Source organism: Notamacropus eugenii, chromosome 7, assembly GCF_028372415.1.
Source record: "Notamacropus eugenii isolate mMacEug1 chromosome 7, mMacEug1.pri_v2, whole genome shotgun sequence".
NCBI classification, from domain to species: Eukaryota; Metazoa; Chordata; class Mammalia; order Diprotodontia; family Macropodidae; genus Notamacropus; species Notamacropus eugenii.
Genome location: NC_092878.1, coordinates 153,902,766 through 153,922,908, shown reverse-complemented (window position 1 = coordinate 153,922,908; position 20,143 = coordinate 153,902,766). Strand labels below are relative to the sequence as shown.

At 39.7% G+C, this 20,143-nt stretch overlaps 1 protein-coding gene across 1 annotated transcript in view; it reads right to left on the bottom strand.

Moving 5' to 3' along the window:
* ADAMTS3 (ADAM metallopeptidase with thrombospondin type 1 motif 3) overlaps window positions 1-14,577 on the bottom strand; it is a 294,819-nt gene extending 280,242 nt beyond the window's left edge. Inside the window, exons 1-2 of the mRNA XM_072624390.1 lie at window positions 13,949-14,577; window positions 12,451-12,478 (exon numbers count right to left, since the gene is read on the bottom strand). Coding sequence (XP_072480491.1) covers window positions 12,451-12,478; window positions 13,949-14,017 — 97 coding nt within the window. The 5' untranslated portion in view covers window positions 14,018-14,577. The remainder of the gene's footprint in view (window positions 1-12,450; window positions 12,479-13,948) is intronic.
* Between the last annotated feature and the right edge of the window lie 5,566 nt (window positions 14,578-20,143).

Sequence of the window (20,143 nt, the reverse complement as noted above, 5' to 3'; positions counted from 1 at the left end):
TGTTTTACTTCCAAAGAATCTTTGTTTAGCTATTTGAAGGGACACATTAATTTCTTACTCATTATTAGGAAAGAGGAAACAAATAGTTGTGATCTTAAAATTCTTCTCATGTTTTTCATCTGACTTTGAAAATAAACTCCAGTTACCCAATGTTTGTGTTCAAGAAAGCCATTTAGGAAAGAACAACACATTTTTTCAGTGCATAAAATCAGGTAAGGGGAGAGTTTTAAAGGGGTGGTTTTAACTTCGTTCAATTTGTTTTAACGTGGCTGGCTGTGCTGATAAATGTAGAGCAGGGCTCTTTAAAAAAAAAAAATCATACCAGAAGGCGGAAATGTTAATGTGCTAATCTTAGCTCTGGGGCCACATTCTTTTTAAAAACATTTGGAATCAATACCGTTCATGACCATCAGAAATATTTATTGGTCCATAGCCTGTCCTGGACCCTACACAAAAGAAGTTACCAAGAGATAATCCCTACCACACAATTTCAAACCAGCAATACTCCCCCAAACACTTACCAATGAAAAGACTCACAAACAACTTAGAAGCCTCATGGCCAAAACCTGAAATAAGCAAATTTGGCCATGGGCAAGAATAGGAACATGGATGAACCCTGGGGTTTAAATTATATAAAAGACACTCAGATAAGAAAACTCCCTCTACCAGCACTCAGAAAGGTTAAAGCACTTAGGGTCAATAAGAGAAAAATATGCCCCAATGAGGTCTCTGCAATCCACATAGCTCATGGTAACCATGAAAAGGTTCAGGTTAGCTCCTCTGTCCTATGGCTTTGTCCTAATTCTTCTTCAGCTTCTAGAACTTCTCTGATTGGCCTGGAAACTCTGTGGGTCAATGAAAACTTCCCTAGCATTGATAGATCATATTCTAGCCTGAGTCAAGATTTCCTCACTACTCTGCTTCCAGTTCTGGAGCCACAAGCTTCCCTGGAGGGAGCCAGGTGAGTGGAGAGGACTCCTTTCCAGAGAATCATGTGTATTCCTATAGTCCCGCTCCTCTCAGTATTTCTCTATAACTTTCTAGTCTCTGATTTCTCTATCTGTAATGCCTTTTAGAAGGCCAAGTCCAAAGGTATAACCTGAGGCATATGAACTGATGATGAATTGATCAATAATTACCAATCCATCATTGTCAACATGTTATCAATAGGCAACCAGTATCACCAATCAATCATCATCAACATGGTGTCAATAGGCAATCAGTACCACTGATCCATCATCATCAGCATGGTGTCAATAGGCAACCAGTACCACTAATTCATCATTTTCAACACAGAAAGCAAGTAACTCAGACCTTGACAAAGAAATATCAATGCCAGAAAAAAAAGTCCTCGACAATGCATGCAATGGGGGCTTTACACTTTACGTAGGGAGATGAAACTTACTCCTTTTTTTCCTTCTTTTCTTTTCTCCCTCCCTCCTCTCTTCCCCTCCTCTCCCTCTGTCCACATGGGGAATCATATCCTTACCTACATGTGTTCTGCCCAAAGAAATATAAATTTGATCACTGAAACCTCAGAAGACATCTTGGAGTTTATGGGCTAGATTTGATTTCTTAAGGACCAGGTCCTAAACCCTAAACCCACTGGTTCTCATTGATGGGTAAATGATAGGTCCCAGTCCAAGCCTCATTTGGTCACTATCTGAGCTCTGATGGCTCAGAGTGAGTATAAATAGCAATTGTTTCTTTTTTGGCCAAAAACCCTGAGAGTCTTCCCCTCCCAGATTGATTATTTTCTGACAAGGTAGAAGACACCATTCTTTGCTTCATTTCTTACCTAGCCTTAATCACTGAATGGGTGTTGCCTCAGACAGACTGAGACCTGGGAAAGACCTTAGCTTAAAAAGACCAAGGAGAAGTGAGGCTGGTGAGTTTGCACAGCTGTGCCTTACTTAAATCCAATTTACCTGCAAGTCATGACACCTTCTCGATGTCATTGTCTTTTCTGAGAATGAAGAACAAACAACAATAAGGAGATATTATCAGTGCCAAAAATATTTATATCACTTCAATAGGAATATATATAAATAGTCCATTAATATCGCTGTGATTTAAACATGTACACATAACTTATACCTCCTTTCAGATCATTTTCAGATTTAGGAGGATGTCAATTCAAAAGGAGTACCAAGAAACTTGCAGGTCAGCAAACGTTGATGCATGTCTAGTTATAGGCTGCTCAATCTGTAAATTGTTCATGGAACATTATTTAGATCTTTTCAATTTATAAACTGTTTCCTGAGATTAGATGAGACACTTCTTGAGGCACATGAACTTTGAGTCACTATAGCACCACACAGAACAATGAACAATTAATTTAGAACATTAATCTATGATGCTACAGTTTAGGGGACTGTGAAATAAACAATAAGTGTTGTAAGTATAAAATAAAGATAAACCTCATACATGTGCCTCATAGGGTGATGGTGAAGAAAGCATTCTATAAACCTTATCCATAAAGAGTCATATGAATGTGTTACAATGGTTTTTCTTCAGAGTCATGGGATCTTTTGCCTCTCAGCATTGCTCCTGACATCTTGTCAAGTGCCTCACCTCCCTTTTGGGGACCTGTGCTGGCATTAAGAAAATTTGACTGACCAATGTGTTCACCATCTAAGGAGCTTTTGTTTGTGTTAAAATTAAAAAAGAATTCCATCCACCAAAAGCACTGGGTCACTGAAGCTGTTTAACCAGCTATGAAGCACACTAAACATGACATGTCAAGGTAATGGGCCATGACTGAAGTCAGGACACTAAGTCTCAAGCAGCATTCTCAGAAGTTTTTAGTGTGGCACAATATTCTATATATCTTCATTCCCCTAGTCCATTTTTTTTATCAGATAAGTAATCTTGGGTGGAAAGACCTAGGGTTGCAAATTGGATACAATGAGATGGAACAATTGTGTGCATTGTATTTGTTCATGTGTTGGGTATCATGAAATAGCAGATGACAGGATGTATCATCCACATTCTCCTTCACCTCTCTTCCTATATATACTACGTTCGCCAAGAAGTCCAATAATATTGAATTTGACAGGAAATGTTCTAAGCATGGAGGGAAAAAATAGTTACCCAAAAAAAGCTTATCATGACAAACTGAATGAAACAACTTCAAATAAAAGGAGATCATACATTGGGATCCTAGAAGACATAGTACCTGGGTTATCTTGAACAAGGACCTTAACTGGATATTAATTCCTTTTTCTTATAAAAGGAAGGAGTTGGACAACACTGTGTTGAGGAGTTCTCCTGATAAAGTCCATGAAATAGGATATTAAAATGTAAGTGATAAATGAGAAGGGTACATTGTTAAGAAACAGTGGTGGTACTTCAGGAAAAACTCCCTATTGGAGGAAAACTGGAAAACAACTTGGCAGAAATTAGGCTCAGACCATCACCTTACAACATATTCAATTAAAAAAAATGGAAGTTTGACCTCATTATGAAAGATTATACTAAGAAGAGAAGCCCCTCATATACATTTCACATCAATGGGTAGGAGATATATTCTTAACCAAACGAGGGATGGAAAGAATTACAGAAGATGAAATGGATAACTGATGACATGAAAAAGGAAATGCTTTTGAACAGACAAAACTAATGCAACTGGGAGAAGAAGGGAAGTGATCAAATGGGGAAAAAACTTGTGTCAAACTTCCTGATAAGGGTTTGGTATCCAAGAGATATAGATAATCTGCTGGTTATTTATAAAATGATGTACAGGTTGTTTAGTAATAAACAGATACTGAATACCTAATTACAGTGTAAAAATCAATCATCATAAAATTTAAAAAGGAATAACTGGAATAAAGATTGAAGAAGAACTAAAGATATAAGAAAAATGAATGTGGAAAAGAAAAGAAAAAAAAGCCATTTAGACCAAACTCCTGATCCCACCAATGGGCTACAGGAAAATTAGAGAGACAGCAAAAGGGAAGATTGAATCCAAGCTACTGAATGGGAGGAAGGTTGCTTAAAAATTGTTGTTCAGTCACATCCAACTCTTCGTGACCCCATTTGAGGTATTCTTAGCAAAGATCCTGGAGTGATCTTCCATTTCTTTCTCCAACTCACTTCACTGATGAAGAAACTGAGGCAAACAGGGTTAAGTGACTTGCCCCAGGTCACACAGCTAGTAAGTATCTGAGGCTGGATTTGAACTCATGAAGATAAGTCTTCCTGACTCCAGGCCCAGCACTCTGTGCATTATGATGCCACTTAGCTGCCCCACCTTATCCTATATACAACAATAAACTAAAAATGAACGTGGCCACCATGTTAGAAAACAATCAGAAATTACTTCGAGAAAATGACTCAAATGTCCATACCCACTGACTCAGATTCCATTGCTAGGCAAATTCCTCAAGAAAAATCGAAGACAGAAAGAATACATAGGTGCAAATTATAGCTACATTTCTTATGATGCAAAGAACTGGAAACAAAGTAGATACCTATGGATTACAGAATGTTTAATCCAAGTTGTGGAGCATGAATGTGATAAAATGTGATTGCACTATAAGAAATTACACAGACAATGAATACAGAGAAACATGAAAACACTTGTATGAACTGATGCAAAGGGAAGTAAAGATCAACATGGAAATTATACACATGATGATTGCAACAATGGAAATAGAAAAACTAGCAGCAAAACAGTCAAAACTGATTGCTGCAAAATTATAATAGTCAAGTGTGACTCCAAGGCAGAACTATGAGAAGGACACTTTACACAAACACAAATACACACGTATACAAACACATATACATATGTACACAAACACACACACACACACACACACACCTTCTTTGCAATGGTGGGCAATTATGGGAGTGGAAGTCTGTAGATAATGTCAGACTATTTAATGTGTTGGTTAGTGTTCTTATGCTTTTTTCCAGTTCTTTTTTAGTCTTTATTATAAGGAATGGCTTGCTAGGAGGGATATATTGGGAAATAGAGACCCTGTTAAAGAAAAAAAGAAAAAGGTATCTAGAAAATTATCCTAAGGGGGAAAAAGGTCTACCAAAAAAAATTGGATGTCTTTAAAGATTTACTACTTGCAGCTGAAAAAACTGGTCTATATAGCTTGCCCAAGATCCCACAAATATGAATCGGAGAGCTTAGATTCAAAAGGATTCCAAATAAAATTTAAAAAAATGTATTAGCAGTGGATAGAATCCTGGGCCTACAATCAGAAAAGTATGAGTTCAAATCTTGCCTTAAACATTTCCTAGCTATATGATCTTGGACAAGACATTTCTGCCTCAGTTTCCCCAACTGTAAAATGGAGATAAATAATAGCACCTACTCTCTAGGATTGTTGTAAGGACCAAATGAGATAATCTATGTAAAACACTACACACATTTTCTGGCACACAGAAGGTATTTAATAAATGCTTTTCTCCTTCTTCAATGATGATGATGCTAATCCTCATCCTCCTCCTTATTCTCCTCCTCCTCCTCCTCAAAGGCCAACCTATGATCCATGTTTAGGGTAGCAACTTCAAAATAGGGGAACGCCAGTCAGGATGATGTACACAGGGGACTTCAAGATCCCTGAAACCATTAAGGTAGATGTCACGGCATGCTTCAAACACTGGCAAATTGAGCTCTGGCAACATCACTGCATCCTTACAACATTCCATCATCCACCTCTGTGTCTTTCCGCATGAGGTATGTGTGCCTCCTGAATTCTGCCTCAAAGAATTCCTCTGTCCTTTAAAATACAGCTCAATCATGAAGACTTTTCTGATCCCCTTAACTACTTGTGCCCTCCTTCCCCAAACTATCTTGTATATATTGGCATGGATTTATTTCATATTTATAAGATATGTGTGTATGGACTTATCTTCCCATTAGAATGATACATCATAGGTGCTACATAAAATCAGCAATTAAAAATCAAAAGCAGAAGGTTATGATGATCCAAAGAGTTAATGTAGCACAATGACCAAAATAAACAATTTGACACCAATCAGAAATTTTACCAGTAGAAGGCTGAGAAGGAAATAGAGAAAACTCATAAGAGAATTGAGAAAATGGCTGGTCTGTTTCATTGCAAGAAGTCTATGTAAACTGGGTCCATCAGTCTCTCAGACACAATATTGAATCAGAAAAACTTCAAAAGGTTGAATAGATGTCACTGTCCCAAACCCTCAATTTCCAAGCTACATGGAATGAAAAGCTTTTAAAACATAGAGACTTGGCTAAAAAGGTCTTGGGGGAATCATAGAGGGAACAGGAAGAGATTCCTGTCATCTGATCTATTATGGATTGTATCCAGGATGGGTTTGCACCATCTACCTTGGCAATGGTCCACAGAACACTGCTATCAGGATATCAATTTGTTCCAGGGCTGTTTCTATCTGAAGTGTCTTGAAAATGATGAGAACAACATAATCATTTTAAAAGCAATGTTTTCAGTGGTCATTGCCATACTAAGCAGTCCTTATCTCCAAGCTGTATGGAATCAAAAACCTTCAAAATATAAAAACAGAGCCAAAGAGATTGCTTTTACTGCACTGTATTCAAATGTGGAGGCATGGCCATGTATGTCAACCTACCACTGAAAACTGACTGTCAAAGAGCCGGTTTCCCATTGATCTATAGCCTTTTCTTTGCTGACATTGCAACATAACGAAATGTCATTTTAACCTCTATGTTTTTTCATAACAGTCTTTCTAACCATCAGATAAAGCCTTTAAGTGAGGCCTGCAGTGCAAATGGGGCCAAATTCTATAAATACTCATCATCCTGAACCCACAATAATCATGTTTATGAACAATAGACTGCAATTTTACCACAAAACATCAGACTGTCTTTCCCAAGAATTTACAGCAAGTCAGAAAAGTACCCTGAAAGCATTTGAGAAATGAAACTGAATTAATTACATCTGTCAACTGAGGTTATTAAGTCAAGAGATTCATTATCCACATTCTGAAAAACATAAATCTACAGGTTCTGTTTTAAGGGGGAGTTGAACTTTCTAGTAGCAATAAAATTCCATGTATTTGTTTAATGGGTAGACAGAAAATAGAAATACCTAAATGGTTAATTGATCCCATCTTTGGGGGGAGAAGGGGGAATCAAAACAGAATGAAAATTTGCAGACCCTATGATAGTCTCCAATTATTATCCATCATATGCCAAGACCAATAAAAAGGTTTTGAGAAATTAATGCTAAAAATTTTTATGCTACCATAATAATGCAGCAAGCATATCACCAAAGGGGAAAATATGACCTGGTTATCTGATAAAAGAAGGCCATAGGTTGGCTATCCAAGAGTGGTGGTGATAGCATTATACTTTGAGAAATGAAACTAGGGTCCCAAATTCAGGTCATCATTGGCAACACATGCATTCCTAGGAGTATAGCCAAGTTCTTCCTATCTGAACCACTGATGATTTTACCAGGCAACCTAGAATTGCCCCTAATGGATTTTCAAGATAATTTGGGCTGGTTACCCAAAGTCAAAAGGATGATCAGCCCTGCTGAAAAGCAGGGAAAGGCTCGAAGTGACCTTGGGGGTTTGTTCCAGCCTTAGGATTCCAGGATTAGGTTACCATAGTTACTTGAGACACAGAAGACAGAGGAGCTGGGGTACATCAAAAGCATGGGGGTGGAATACTTCAATGATAAAGGCAAAAGAAAGTTCATGCTGATAACATTGCTGTACAAAAATTGCATATTTCGGCTAAGAAAATTAAAGCGTGGAACAACAGCATGTAATAAATGAGCCTGGCAAATATTTGCTTGATTCTTTTTGGTTATAGGGAATCCAACACCATAAATGATTGAAATCCACAGATAATTTTTAAAGCCATCTTTTCATCAACAAATTCAACTCCACCATCCATCAAACATTTCAACAGTAATTGCTAGCAAATGGAACTGGCTAATTTGAATATTCATCTAGTTTATTTCCCATGCCTGGGAAAATGATCCAAAGGTCAGTGTTTCGTAAGCAGTATGCACTTAAAAGTGGTTTGTTGAATGACTGAAGATGAACAGTTGAAGGAACTAAAAAGAAGGGGGCTTAGATGGCCCTCAAAATGGAACCCATCTCTGGACAATCATTTGTGAAATATGCTAATATCCCATTTTGGAGGGAAATAAAACTGAGGTGAAGAGAGAAAAAGAGAAGGCTTCAGAGAACATCCACATAACTACATATCACTGGAGTCAGGAAGAACTGAGTTTGAATCCTACCTTAGACAATCACTCATTTTCTGATCTCGAGGCAAATCTCTCAGGCTATTTCCTCATCTGTAATGAGAGTAATAAAAGCACCTACCTCACAGGGTTGTTGTGAGGATCAAATGAGATAACATACAAAATATGCTTCATAAACTTTAAACTCCAAGAGGTGGGAAAGGGAGAGGAGGGGGAAAAGCATGTATTCAGCACCTACTATGTGCCAGGAACTGTGCAAATATCTCATTTGATTCTCACCACAGCAATGGGAGGTAGGTGCCATTATTATATCTATTTTACAGTGGAGGAAACTAAGGTAGACAGAGCTTAAGTGACTTGCTTAGAGTCATGCAGCTAATAAGTGTCTGAGGCTGGATTTGACCTCAAGTCTTCCTGATTCCTGGCCCAGCATTCTATCCACTGTACCACTAAGTTATCTCAGCTATAAATGCTAATTAGCAGCAGCAGCAGTAGAGTCATTCTATCATGTTTGCTGCCTGATCAAGGCAAGCTTGAAAATTATCTAAAGGGGTTTAAAGCAAATAGCTAATCAGAAATAACAGTGTTCCTGGCACCACGATGTTGGGGGTGGGGGTGGCAAGAAAAATAGGAAAATGCAGAACTAAGTCCAGCCAGAGAAAGATCTATGTGTCCCATTCCTGAGAGGGGGAATGGAGGGGAGGAATGGCCACCACTACAATAAAGTTTGGCCATTTTTCCCCCAAATAATTCACAGCAGCCCCAGTGTGGTGCCTGAAGAAGAAAAGGTCGTAATCAGAAAGATTCTTTGGCAGATTCTCCAGTTTTTATAGCATGCTCAGATGTCCCAAACTTTGTGTGTCACCAAAATTTATCTTCATTGCCCAATAAGGAGAGTCAGCAAGAGTACCCATAATTACCCCCCCAGAAGCCTACCATTCCATTTCATGAGTCAGAAATGAAAGGACTTTTGGAGGAAGGGGGGATTAGGTTAGTCACGTCATAGCACATAGACATGCACATTGTCTCTGATGGAGTTGGGGTCAGAGAAATGGGTCAAGACTGGAAATCTGAGTCATTGGACCAAGCTCAGCTTCTAAGAGGGTCAGACCCAACCACAAGCCAAGAAACCATCTTTGCAATGGATAGTGTGGGAATAAGGGTAGAGACATCTCTCCCTTTCCCCACCACCACAGATAATTTATCTGTAGATAAATGGAGATACTTGTAGATACTACTGTAGACACTTGAAAACGTCAAATGGCTGATAATGAAAACTCAACTTCTCTACAGTTATTACTCATGGAAAATTTTCACTGTGCCTTTAACATTTAATTATGAAGAAATTAATCAGTCCTTTGCAATTCAATCCCGTTCATATGTTAGAAGAGTATACACATAAGACAAATACAAAGTCTCTTGTCAATGGCATCTCTGAGAAGCCTCATCATTGCCAGAAGGGAAGGGGAAAGGGAAAGGAAAGGGAAAAGGAAAGGCCAAGGGAAAGGGAAACACCAAGGGAAAGGGAAGAGACTACAAGGTAAGTGCTATTATGATTTTATAGTTGAGGAAACTGAATCAAATAGAAGTTAAGTGACTTGTCAAGTTGAACTCAGGTCTTCCTGACTCCAGGCTCAATGCTCTAATTTACTATGTCACATTCAAACAACTATGTAAAAACAAGATATATACCCTTTTTAGGCAAGAAAAACTATCTAAATATTAATGCATCTATTTCATGAGACTTAATCCCATCCCTGCACTCAAAAAAGATCTACATGAAGTTTTCTAAAGCAAATTATTTGTAAAGAAGTCTTTGCCATAATGGTTAGAAAAATGACCAAAAGCCAAAACTCAAATGACATCACTCAAAGCACACACATGTGCCCCTGCATGAGCACACATAAACACAGAACAGCACTTCCATCCACTAAAAACCCCACCAGGGTGGTAGGGGGGTTCCCCTTTGCTTATTTGGAAATAGTTAAACCTAGATTTGATAACATGGGATATAGTTCTAAGAAAGTCATTTGCACATACACACACTTTTTTTCTTTGTTTCTGTTTCTCTGTGTCTACCTCTGTTTCTCTCTCCACCACCCCACTCCCCTTCCCTAGAAAGAGTCAGCTGAGTCCATGGATAATAATTACCATAATTATTATTGATATTAGAGATTGGGTCTGGTCCTGTGGTTACCGTGCAAGTGAGTAGCCTTTATACAATCTATCATTAAAAAGTTGCCTCCATCACTAAAAGGTTAAAAACTTGTCCTTGGTCACTTGATCAGTCTGGTTCAGGGGTGAAGCTGTCTTCCTATTTTCCTAGGCCATCTCTCTATCCATTATCAATAATAACAGTAAAAAGTTAGGTCTCATGCCTGAAATGGGGCAATTTGTTGGAAGAGGCACTGATCCCACCTCAAACAAGTTAACTAATCAAAAGTGATCTCTCAGGAATTGATAATCATCAAATATGTACTTAAAGTCAAGATATACAAGATGTTTTTAAGTAATTGATAGTTTTTGAAGAAAACTTCCTTCTAAGTCCCCAGGCTGATTCAGAAGTAAGAAGATGCGGTAATAGAAAGTATGTGGGATTTGGAATCAAGACGGAGCCTCAGTTTCCTCACGTGTAAAATTAGGGTGATAGCTTTTGCACTGACATTGTGACTGGGATTCTTGGAAGTAGCTACTTTGTAAATTGAATTATATGATTTTATAAACTTTTATATCATATTTGACCCTAGAGTTGTGATTTCAACCTTGTAAGAACTTCCTCCATAGATATAGTGACATCTTAGGAGCTGCCTTGAGAATTTGCAGCTCTTGCCCAGTGCCACACAGCTATTATGTGTTAGAAGCAAGGCTTGAACCCTTTTCTCATTCATGCAGCTCTATTAGACCTACCTACCAAGTCAGAGATTGAGTTGGTGGAAAGGAATTTCCACACCAGGAATTACCTGCTGAGCAATTATAGATTTTATAGGTTTTTTAAAAGTACCTTTTTAAAAGGTTTGTAAAATCAATAGCCCTAAAAGCAGAAGAGATCTGAGCTGTGTGCTGATCTCTGAATCATATGAGCTATTAATAAAAATAAATTACAAATGGCTATTTGTGAAGATCACATACCTAAAATAAAAACGAAAAAATTTTCTTTCCTTCCCACAACACAAGATCTATGACTTGTTCTTATTGTCCAAGACAAAAGACCTATGGCACCCAACACTTACTTAAGAAGTAGGTAAGAGGCGAGTAGGGGAGTAGAATTCCTTCTTATCTCTTAATAGCAACAAATTACTAGAATGTATCTTCTCTCCATCAGCTGTACTGGCATGAAGTACAACTTCTTTGGGGGACTTCGGGAGTACATTTCTTCCTTATCTTCTAATAGCAACAAACTGCCAGAATTATCTTCTCCCCATCAGTGATTATACATACACACATATGTATATATGTGTGCATGTTGTGTGTATGTATAGCATAAAGTGCAACTACTTTTAAAAAGGTGACTATTAACATTCCTTGTTATATCACCGAAGCAAATTCTTTACCCAAAGAGATAATTTTTCTCCAAGTAACTAAGGACATATTTACAGAAAGGCAATGAACGAGGATGTAGCTTGTTGCCTAGAAAGTATTTTCTTCTGTTTGCAAGAATACCAGCAATAAGTTATTATGAATACAATGTTACATAGAAGGATATTATAATATTTACTATGTATATTATTATAATAATGAACTAAACTTATGATAAATTTAAGGTCTGTGGAATCCTACAATCAGTCTTTCTATCAGTAAAATATTTATTAAGCACCTACTGTGTGCCAGGCTATGTGCTAAGAGCGGAGGATACAAAAAGAGGCAAAAGACAGTCCCTGTCCTCAAGGAGTTCATAATCTAATATAGAAAACAACAATAAAACAAATATATACAAACAATTTTATGCATACGCGTGTGCACGCACATGAGCACGTGATATATATGAAATAATTAAAATAAAAATTTTGAGGAAAAAATTAAGAATTTAGGAAGGTCCTGTTAACCAGAAAAGAAGGAAGGGGAAAAAATGTGGGGAGTAGATAAAAGAATGAAGTTGTTGCCCTGACTATTCAGCAAAAGCTTCACTTGAGATCAGGCAGCTAATGAATGGGGACAAACACTTCCAACCATATATCAGAATACCCACTAGAAACAGTTCTAAGCTAACTTTCCAAATTACTTGAAATCCTGCTATGTGAAAATAATTAATGAGGCTTACCTATGCGCACCACTCCTTCATTACCCGCCTGAAAAGGGAAAGAGAAAAGAGAGAAAGAAAAAAGTTACTTGAGGTCCTGTCCTGTCAAATAAGCATTTTCTCCTGAAAGTTTTCTACCTTCAAGAAATGATTTTTAGAGAGTAGCTAGCCACTAAAGCAGTGTGCTGGGTGAAGCAGTCTTGCCACAGGTTTTTTCTGCCTTAATTCATCAGTGATATTGTCTATAAACGTTTGTACACACACCCCAACACTTACTCTGGGATACATCTAAGTCATCTTAATACTGAATGCCCTATTTTGAAAATCACTGAAGCTGGGCCAGGTTGAAAGGATTAAAAGAAAGATGATTTTGGTCAGCAAGGGAAGCGTTTAAACTACAAAGAGGGGATGATGGAGGAGGTAGGGTTGCTGGAGGCCCCTGGGGATAAGATCTGTCATGAAAAAGGACAGAACTCCAGGGATCTGAGCTCAGGAAAGAATCACAACAAATCAGTTTCTCTAGCTTATAGTTTTGGCTCAGAACAGGCAGACTGGAAGACGCGAAGCACACTCAGCAAAGAAAGCCTGCGTGCGTGCATACCACAGCCTTCCTGTCCATATTTAATTTACAAAACGCAGCCCCCTTACTTCGATTTAGAGTTCTCAAGGACTCAACTAAGTTTACAGCGTTCACCTTGAGTTTCCAAAGAGTGGGGGGAGGGGAAGGGAAAAAGAAAACAGAACTTAGCTTTTTTAGAAAGGGGGGAGGAGGAGGAGGAGGAGCTGTAGTGGAAGGGGCTGCGGAGGAGGGAGGAGAGAAGGAACAGGGAACAGGGGTAGGGGTGGTGGGGCAAGAAAATGTAAAAGTCAGGAAATGTTTCCAGGCCCCCTCCCCATCTGTCAAACCCCAAACCGGGCAGCGATTCTCTGTGGACACGTGTCTATGCTCGTCTATTACAACCACCGAAGAAATAGAAAATCCAGGGGAAGCAGAATAGAACGGAAGGAGGCAAAAGGAAGAGATTAAGGAAACTCTCCTCCAGAATCTCATTCATGAGCTGACACTTAGGGGGAAGTGGATCCCAGTTTGCCAAAAGGTGGATGGAAATTTGCCCCCCCCCCCAATTCTTCTGATTGCCGCACAGTGGGGCAAGCCCTATCTATGACAAGCCCTGGGCTCCAGCAGGAAGATTTTCTGAAACCTCATGCAGTTAATTGTTTTTAAAAGAAATTTCTCTCTCTCTCTCTCTCTCTCTCTCTCTCTCTCTCTCTCTCTCTCTCTCTCTCTCTCTCTCTCTCTCTCTCTCTCTCTCACACACACACACACACACACACATACACACACACACACACACACACATACACACACACACACACACACACACACATCCATCCCTCCTGATCCACTCTTCACTTTTGGCTTCTGCAAAAGAGAGCTAAGAGTGGGAGGGGAAATCAGCTCTTTGAGGGGGGTAAGGGGGGGAAGAGCTGAGGTGGTTTGTTTGTTCTTTGCACTTACTTGTCCATCAGCTGAAGTCCTAACCTCTATCAGAGCAGCTGCTACCAACCAAAGGAACAGGAGGACCATCACGAGTCGATTTCACTTTTCAACTACTTGGGCAAAGCAAAACTCCCCAAAAGGGGGCGGGGGGAGGGGGAGCAACAACAACAACCCGAAAAAAAAAGTTTCTTTTTTTTAAAAAAGGGAAAAAATAAAAAAGACTTGCTCTTCTGCGCTTTCCTTCACCGAAAATGAAATTTGAGCTTTTATCCCAGCCTCCTTCCCCACCCCCACCCCCTCCTCCTCCTCCTTCTCTGCAGCTTCTCTCCCCCCTTTGCTCTTAAACCCAGTGTGCAAGAAGGAGAAAAAAAGAAAGTGAGTGAGTGAGAAAGACAGAAGAGAAGCTGGTCAGGAAAGAGGAGGAGAGGGCTGAGCAGCGGCTTTCAGCGCGGTCCCTAAAGCACAGAGGTTTAGTTGGGGTTCGCCCTGGACTTTTCAATCGGTCCTGGTCCCTCTGGGCAGAGCCGAGGACGCCTGGGTCTGGCGTTAGCAAGAGGGAAAGAAGAGAGAAGAGGGAGAGAAGGAGGCAGAGGGAGGGAGGCAGCCAGACCCGGGGGCGGGGGCGGGAGGCGCGGGGTGGGGGCTGGGGGGGCGGAGGAAGGAGAGCGCCCCTCGCTGACTCCTGTGGCTCTCCGAGCTGCAATCTGCTCCCTCATTGCAACCTGCGGGGCTCTAATAAAGCAGCACGAGCTCCTCCCTGCACCACGGAGGTGGGAGCTGCCCCTGCCCACGTCACACACACACACACACACACACACACACACACACACACACACACACACACACATACACGCACGCACGCACGCACTCCCAGCTTGGGGCTGGGGGACCCTGAAACTGGCTCCGAAGTGAGCAGGCACAGCGAGGGCAGCGTGGAAGGAAAGATGAGTGCATGCATATACTCATGCATGATCATGCGTGTGCATGCATGCATGTGTGCTGCAAGACCGCTCAGACCTCCAGCAGCTCCCGACTGTTTTTTTTTAGTTGGCTGTCTGAGGGGCTGGAGCTGCTCACCTTGGGTTGGGGATGACCGCTGTAAAGACAGGGAAAGCATCAAGGAGATCCAGGAAACAGAACGGGCGAGGGATGGAGGAAATGCACCTCCAGGGACTGGACCTCCTGGACAAGTCGGTCTCCCAGGGAGGACTTCAAGAAGCAGGGGCGCAACTGCAGAGGCCAAAGGCTACTCCTTGCACCTAGGGCACCGCATCCCTCGGGTAATCTGTGCCATAGGACTCCTTGTGCTGTGGAGTCCCGAGCTTGACCCTGTGAGGGGAAAACAAGCCAGAGCCCGCTAAGGCTTTCAAAGCATTGGCTTGCCTCACCTGGTGGACAAAATAGAAGTCTTAATTTGCTTAAGATTTTGCTAGGTGCTTTGGATCTTCTGCTGTTGGTCAGTCGCGTTCGACTATTCCAAACTCCATCAGAGGTTTTCTTGGCAAAGATACTAGAGTACTTTGCCATTTCCTTCTCCAGCTCATTTTACAGAAGAGGAAACTGAGGCAAACAGGGCAAAGTGAATTGCAGGGTTACCCAGCTAGGAAGTGTCTGAGGCCAGATTCGAATTCACAAAGACTAGACGTCTGGACTCCAGGCCCTGCTTTCCAGGTCATCTACTTTGACACCTACCTGCCCTACCTTGGCTCTAGTAGACCCTTTCTTAACTTGACTATAGTTTGTTTGGGATTGAGTTTTGCCCACCTCGTCTTTAAATAAAACTAGATCAATTTTTGCAGCAACACTTTAAAAAGATATTGTTATTTTACTAATGGTAGAAAATTTCTCCTCCAGTCAATCAGCTGACATTTATTAAACTCCTGTTGTATGCATGGCACTAGCTAAATGCTGGATTGTTAGATCCCCATTTCAGGACTTTACCTAAATTCTTAAGCAGGGGACCTTCATCTTTTTCTGTATCCTGGATTTCTTTGGCAGGCTGGTGAAGCTATGGATCCCTTTTTGGAGCAATGTTTTTAAAAGCATAAAATAAAATACATAGGGGTTTTCCGATCTGTGTCCTGAGATCTGTTTTTTTCAACTCCTTATAAGTTCATGGGATCCAGTTGAAGATACAGGAGTTTTAATTTCATCACAGTTATTCGTGTGCATGCCTTAACCCATTTAAGAGATTGTGAACTCCTTGAGGACAGGGACAGCATTAAAAAATTATTGTACCCTCAGAATTTAGGCATAGAAGGCATTTAGAAAGCATTTGTTGAATTGAATTGGATGGTATCAATTCTATTCAATATTAGTGGTACAAATACAATAAGGTTTATTTAAAATATATAGAAATCCTAGACCTGTGATTTAATTTTTGTAGGGGACCCCAGATAAAGAACCTGTTCTGTCAATATGGATAGTGTCGCTAAAGATATGTCAACAAAAATAATAATGGTCAACATTTACATCATGCTTATGAAGCAACAGGCATCATGCTAAGTACTCTACTGTTATTATCTCATTTGAGCCTCACAACCTTGAAAGGTAGGTGCTATTAAGTTATCCCCATTTTGCAGATAAACTGAGGGAGTAAAGGTTGAGAGACTTGCTCAGCTAGTATCCAAGGCTGGATTTGAACTCAAGTCTTCCTAACCGCAGGTCCAATGCTCTATCTGTTGTACCACCTAGATTCCCCCAATTAGATACCTTTAGTATCTGTATATGTAGATAGATGTATATAAACGCTAAATTAGGAAATCATTTTTGTTTCCTTTTGGGAGAGAAGAATAACATGGGCCTATGATTTCTGGAAATTCCCTAAGATTAATTTATTCTTAATCTACCATCAGTTTGCTTTCTGAGAAGGATGTAATTGTCATCAATAAGTATTTCAAAATTAGGAAGCATATTAATATAGCATGTTTACCTTGTAAACAATTTTCTTCCCTTTGCTTTGTTTTGTAGAATTGTATAAATTTGCTGTATTTTTTTTTTTTGCTTTAAAATTGGAGGATTTTAATGGGATGTTTTCTTTCTAAATGTTTTTGCAATTTTTTTAGAACTGAATTTTTTAAAATTGATAACGTAACAGATGCATTCACTGAAATGAAACTTTTTCTGATTTCTTTCCCTCTTCCAAAAAAATGACTTCATATTTATTTTGTGCATACTTATATATGTGTAAGAAAGCAAGCTCCTTGAAGGCAGGTACTGTTGCATTTTCCTCTTTGTATCCTCAGTGCCTGTCACATCATAAATCCTTAATAAAACCTTATCGACTGATTGATATTTTAAAAGTCCTTTAGAGTTTACAAAGTACTTATATTATCTCATTTATCCTTATAACAACCCTAAGAGGTGTATACGTGAAATCCATACCATAGATATGTTGTTCTTTGTTCTCAAAGAGGACCAGTGACACCTTGGGGGTATCTTCACTTGTATGTGAATTGGATTTAAGTGAGGCAGAACTTAGAAACGTCCTCATTCTCACTCTCTCCTCCCAGTATTGAAGTCCAGTGGCAGGATAAAGTCAAGACAACTACAGATGGCAGGTATTTTTCAGAAATAAGAACTGAGGTTTATATAAAGTGACTAGCTCAAGGTAACTTGAGCAGTAAATGGGAAAGCAGAACGGGAATCAAACTCAAACGACTTCAATGTCCCTGCTCAGCATTCTATCCACTGTCATTCCCTCTACCTTCTGATCTTCATTGGACTCACCAGTTGAAGCTAGTGATCATATTTACATTTCATTGGAACTTAGAATTTGGTATTTGAATTGACTTCCTTTCAATTCAATCTACAGGAACTAATTTCATCTTCCATCTTGTTCAATAATATCCCTTTTGCTAAAGTCTTTTCAAATTAATAAACTGATCAGCCTGTACCAAAAAAAAAATCCAAAATGGTAGATTGACATTGATTTGTGTATATGACTATTCAGCTGAGATGGAAACAAAAATATTCTAGAAAGTGTTTCACTGATTGAATACAGGTCAATAAAAAGCCAAATTTTCAGTCACTTGATTAGTGTAGAGACTAATGGTTGATGGGTCCTCAGATCAGCTGTTTACTTTCTGTTGCTCACAAAGACAACAGAAGACACATGTGCCAGTTGGCCATGATAGCCCTTTCTTCTTCAGGGAGGGTTCCTGAACATAATCTGAGAAACACCAATTGAGAATTTGTTTGATGGGATTTTAACTATACTCTCCCCTTCCTCTCATCCATGTTTCCTCTGTCACCAAGAATAAGAGTTCCACCATGTCCCAGCTTTCCCTACCCAACGTATGAAATCCAAGAATCCCCAATAGCTAGGAGAAGAGTGGATAGCTGGGCCTAGAGTCAGAAAGACCTGAGTTCAAATCTAAGCTCAGACACATACTAGCTGTGTTACCCTGAGCTGCTCAACTGCTATCTGCCCCAGTTTCCTCAACCATTAAATGGGGATTATAATAGCCCCCCCCCCAGGGTTGATTTCAGGATAAAATGATATAGTATGTGTAAAATGCTTAGTGTCTGTCAGGAGTTTATTATAATAGGAGCTTAATATATGCTTGAGACAGCTAGGTAACAGTGTATAAGAGCACTGGTCTGGAGTTAGGAAGCTTCATTTTCTTGAGTTCAAAACCTGCTTCAGACACTTACTACCTGTGTAACTCTGGGCAAGTTACTTAACCTTATTTGCCTCAGTTTTCTCATCTGTAAAATGAGCTGGAGAACGAAATGGCAAACCACTCCAGTATCTCTGCCAAGAAAACCCCAAATGGGGTTGCAAAGAGTCCAACATGACTGAAACAACTAAACAACAATGTATGCTTATTTACTTCTTTCTATAGACACTGGCCAATGTTTTCCTAAGAAGTGAAATATAGTACAAGATACAAGCCTATTAATTTAAAATGAATTGGGATCTCCAATCTACTTCATTGCTAATACCCATTTAAGAGATCTCATCACTAAACCTGGTGGTGATGAAGACCTGATCTCATACTTTTTTGATACAGGGAGGACTAATTAGGAATAATGGTGTAACCTGTGGCACAGCCATGATTATGACCTCACAAGAAAGACTAAAGACTAAATGCAGAAGAACAATTTTTGTCTCTGGGTAATTCATACACCTCATCTCAGAATTTATTCTGGGAAATTTCCAAATAAAATTTCATGTAACTTGTATCTACATTTATACAGGTATAGGCAAAAGTGGTCTTCAGCTCCCATACAAGCATTCAAGGTAACAATACATATAGGTAGGACAGTCTTTATTCCACTCAGCAGAAAACATAGATGATGCAAAAGACACCAAAATCTCATAAACCAATATGGAAATATTTAAAACATTCTAATATCCCATAAGTTTTCCTCAAATAATTCATAGCCCAGCAATTAGCAGACATGGAAATTATATGATGCATTCAAATATTCCATAAGCTCCTCTCAGAAGAGAAAGGAAATAAGGGCTGCCATCAGGGTGACATTTTGAGGAACCAGTAAGTCCTTTCTCTCAGAGTTTCACCCAGTCTCTCCAAGAATCATACATTGTACCACCCTAGGTGAAAATAATGTGAGGGCTTCCTATCAGCTGTATATTGTCTAAATAATTCACTGTAATTGTGAAACCTGGAAAGATTCAGATATACATTGTCCTCCACTGTCATGGCTTGGCTTTCCAAAAAGGATGTTGTTCCAGAACCTTGTGAACAACTTTCTTCTCCAAGTGGCAAAACCGCTCAGGAAATTTATCATTCTCTCATCTTTCCCTCTCCCCCTTTTCCCCTCTTCCTCTCCCCCTCCGCTTTCCCTTTCCCCTCTCCCTCTCCCTCCCTCTCTTGGAAACTCTTGAACTTAGACTTACCCAAGAGGTAATTTCCACAGCTGCCACTACTAAGGAAATCTCCCTTTCATAGCTAGAAGGATAGATTCTGGGATCATGCTGCCTATAGCATTGGAATCTCCCCTCCCCCCTTCTACACAGACGGTTGGGGTTTATACCATACCCGTACAAACAATCACATGTATGCTTCTGCCATGTATTTCTCCAAGAACAGTAACATTGCCCTGACCACTGCATTCTTTTAGGCTGGGAAAGTTCACCTACAAACACAGTTCAGTCTAGTCTCTGACCTGGTTTAGAGAATTTTGGGTGAGTCCATGGAAGTAACCACAGAGTTCTCCTACCCTAAAGCAGCTGCTTTCAGTCCT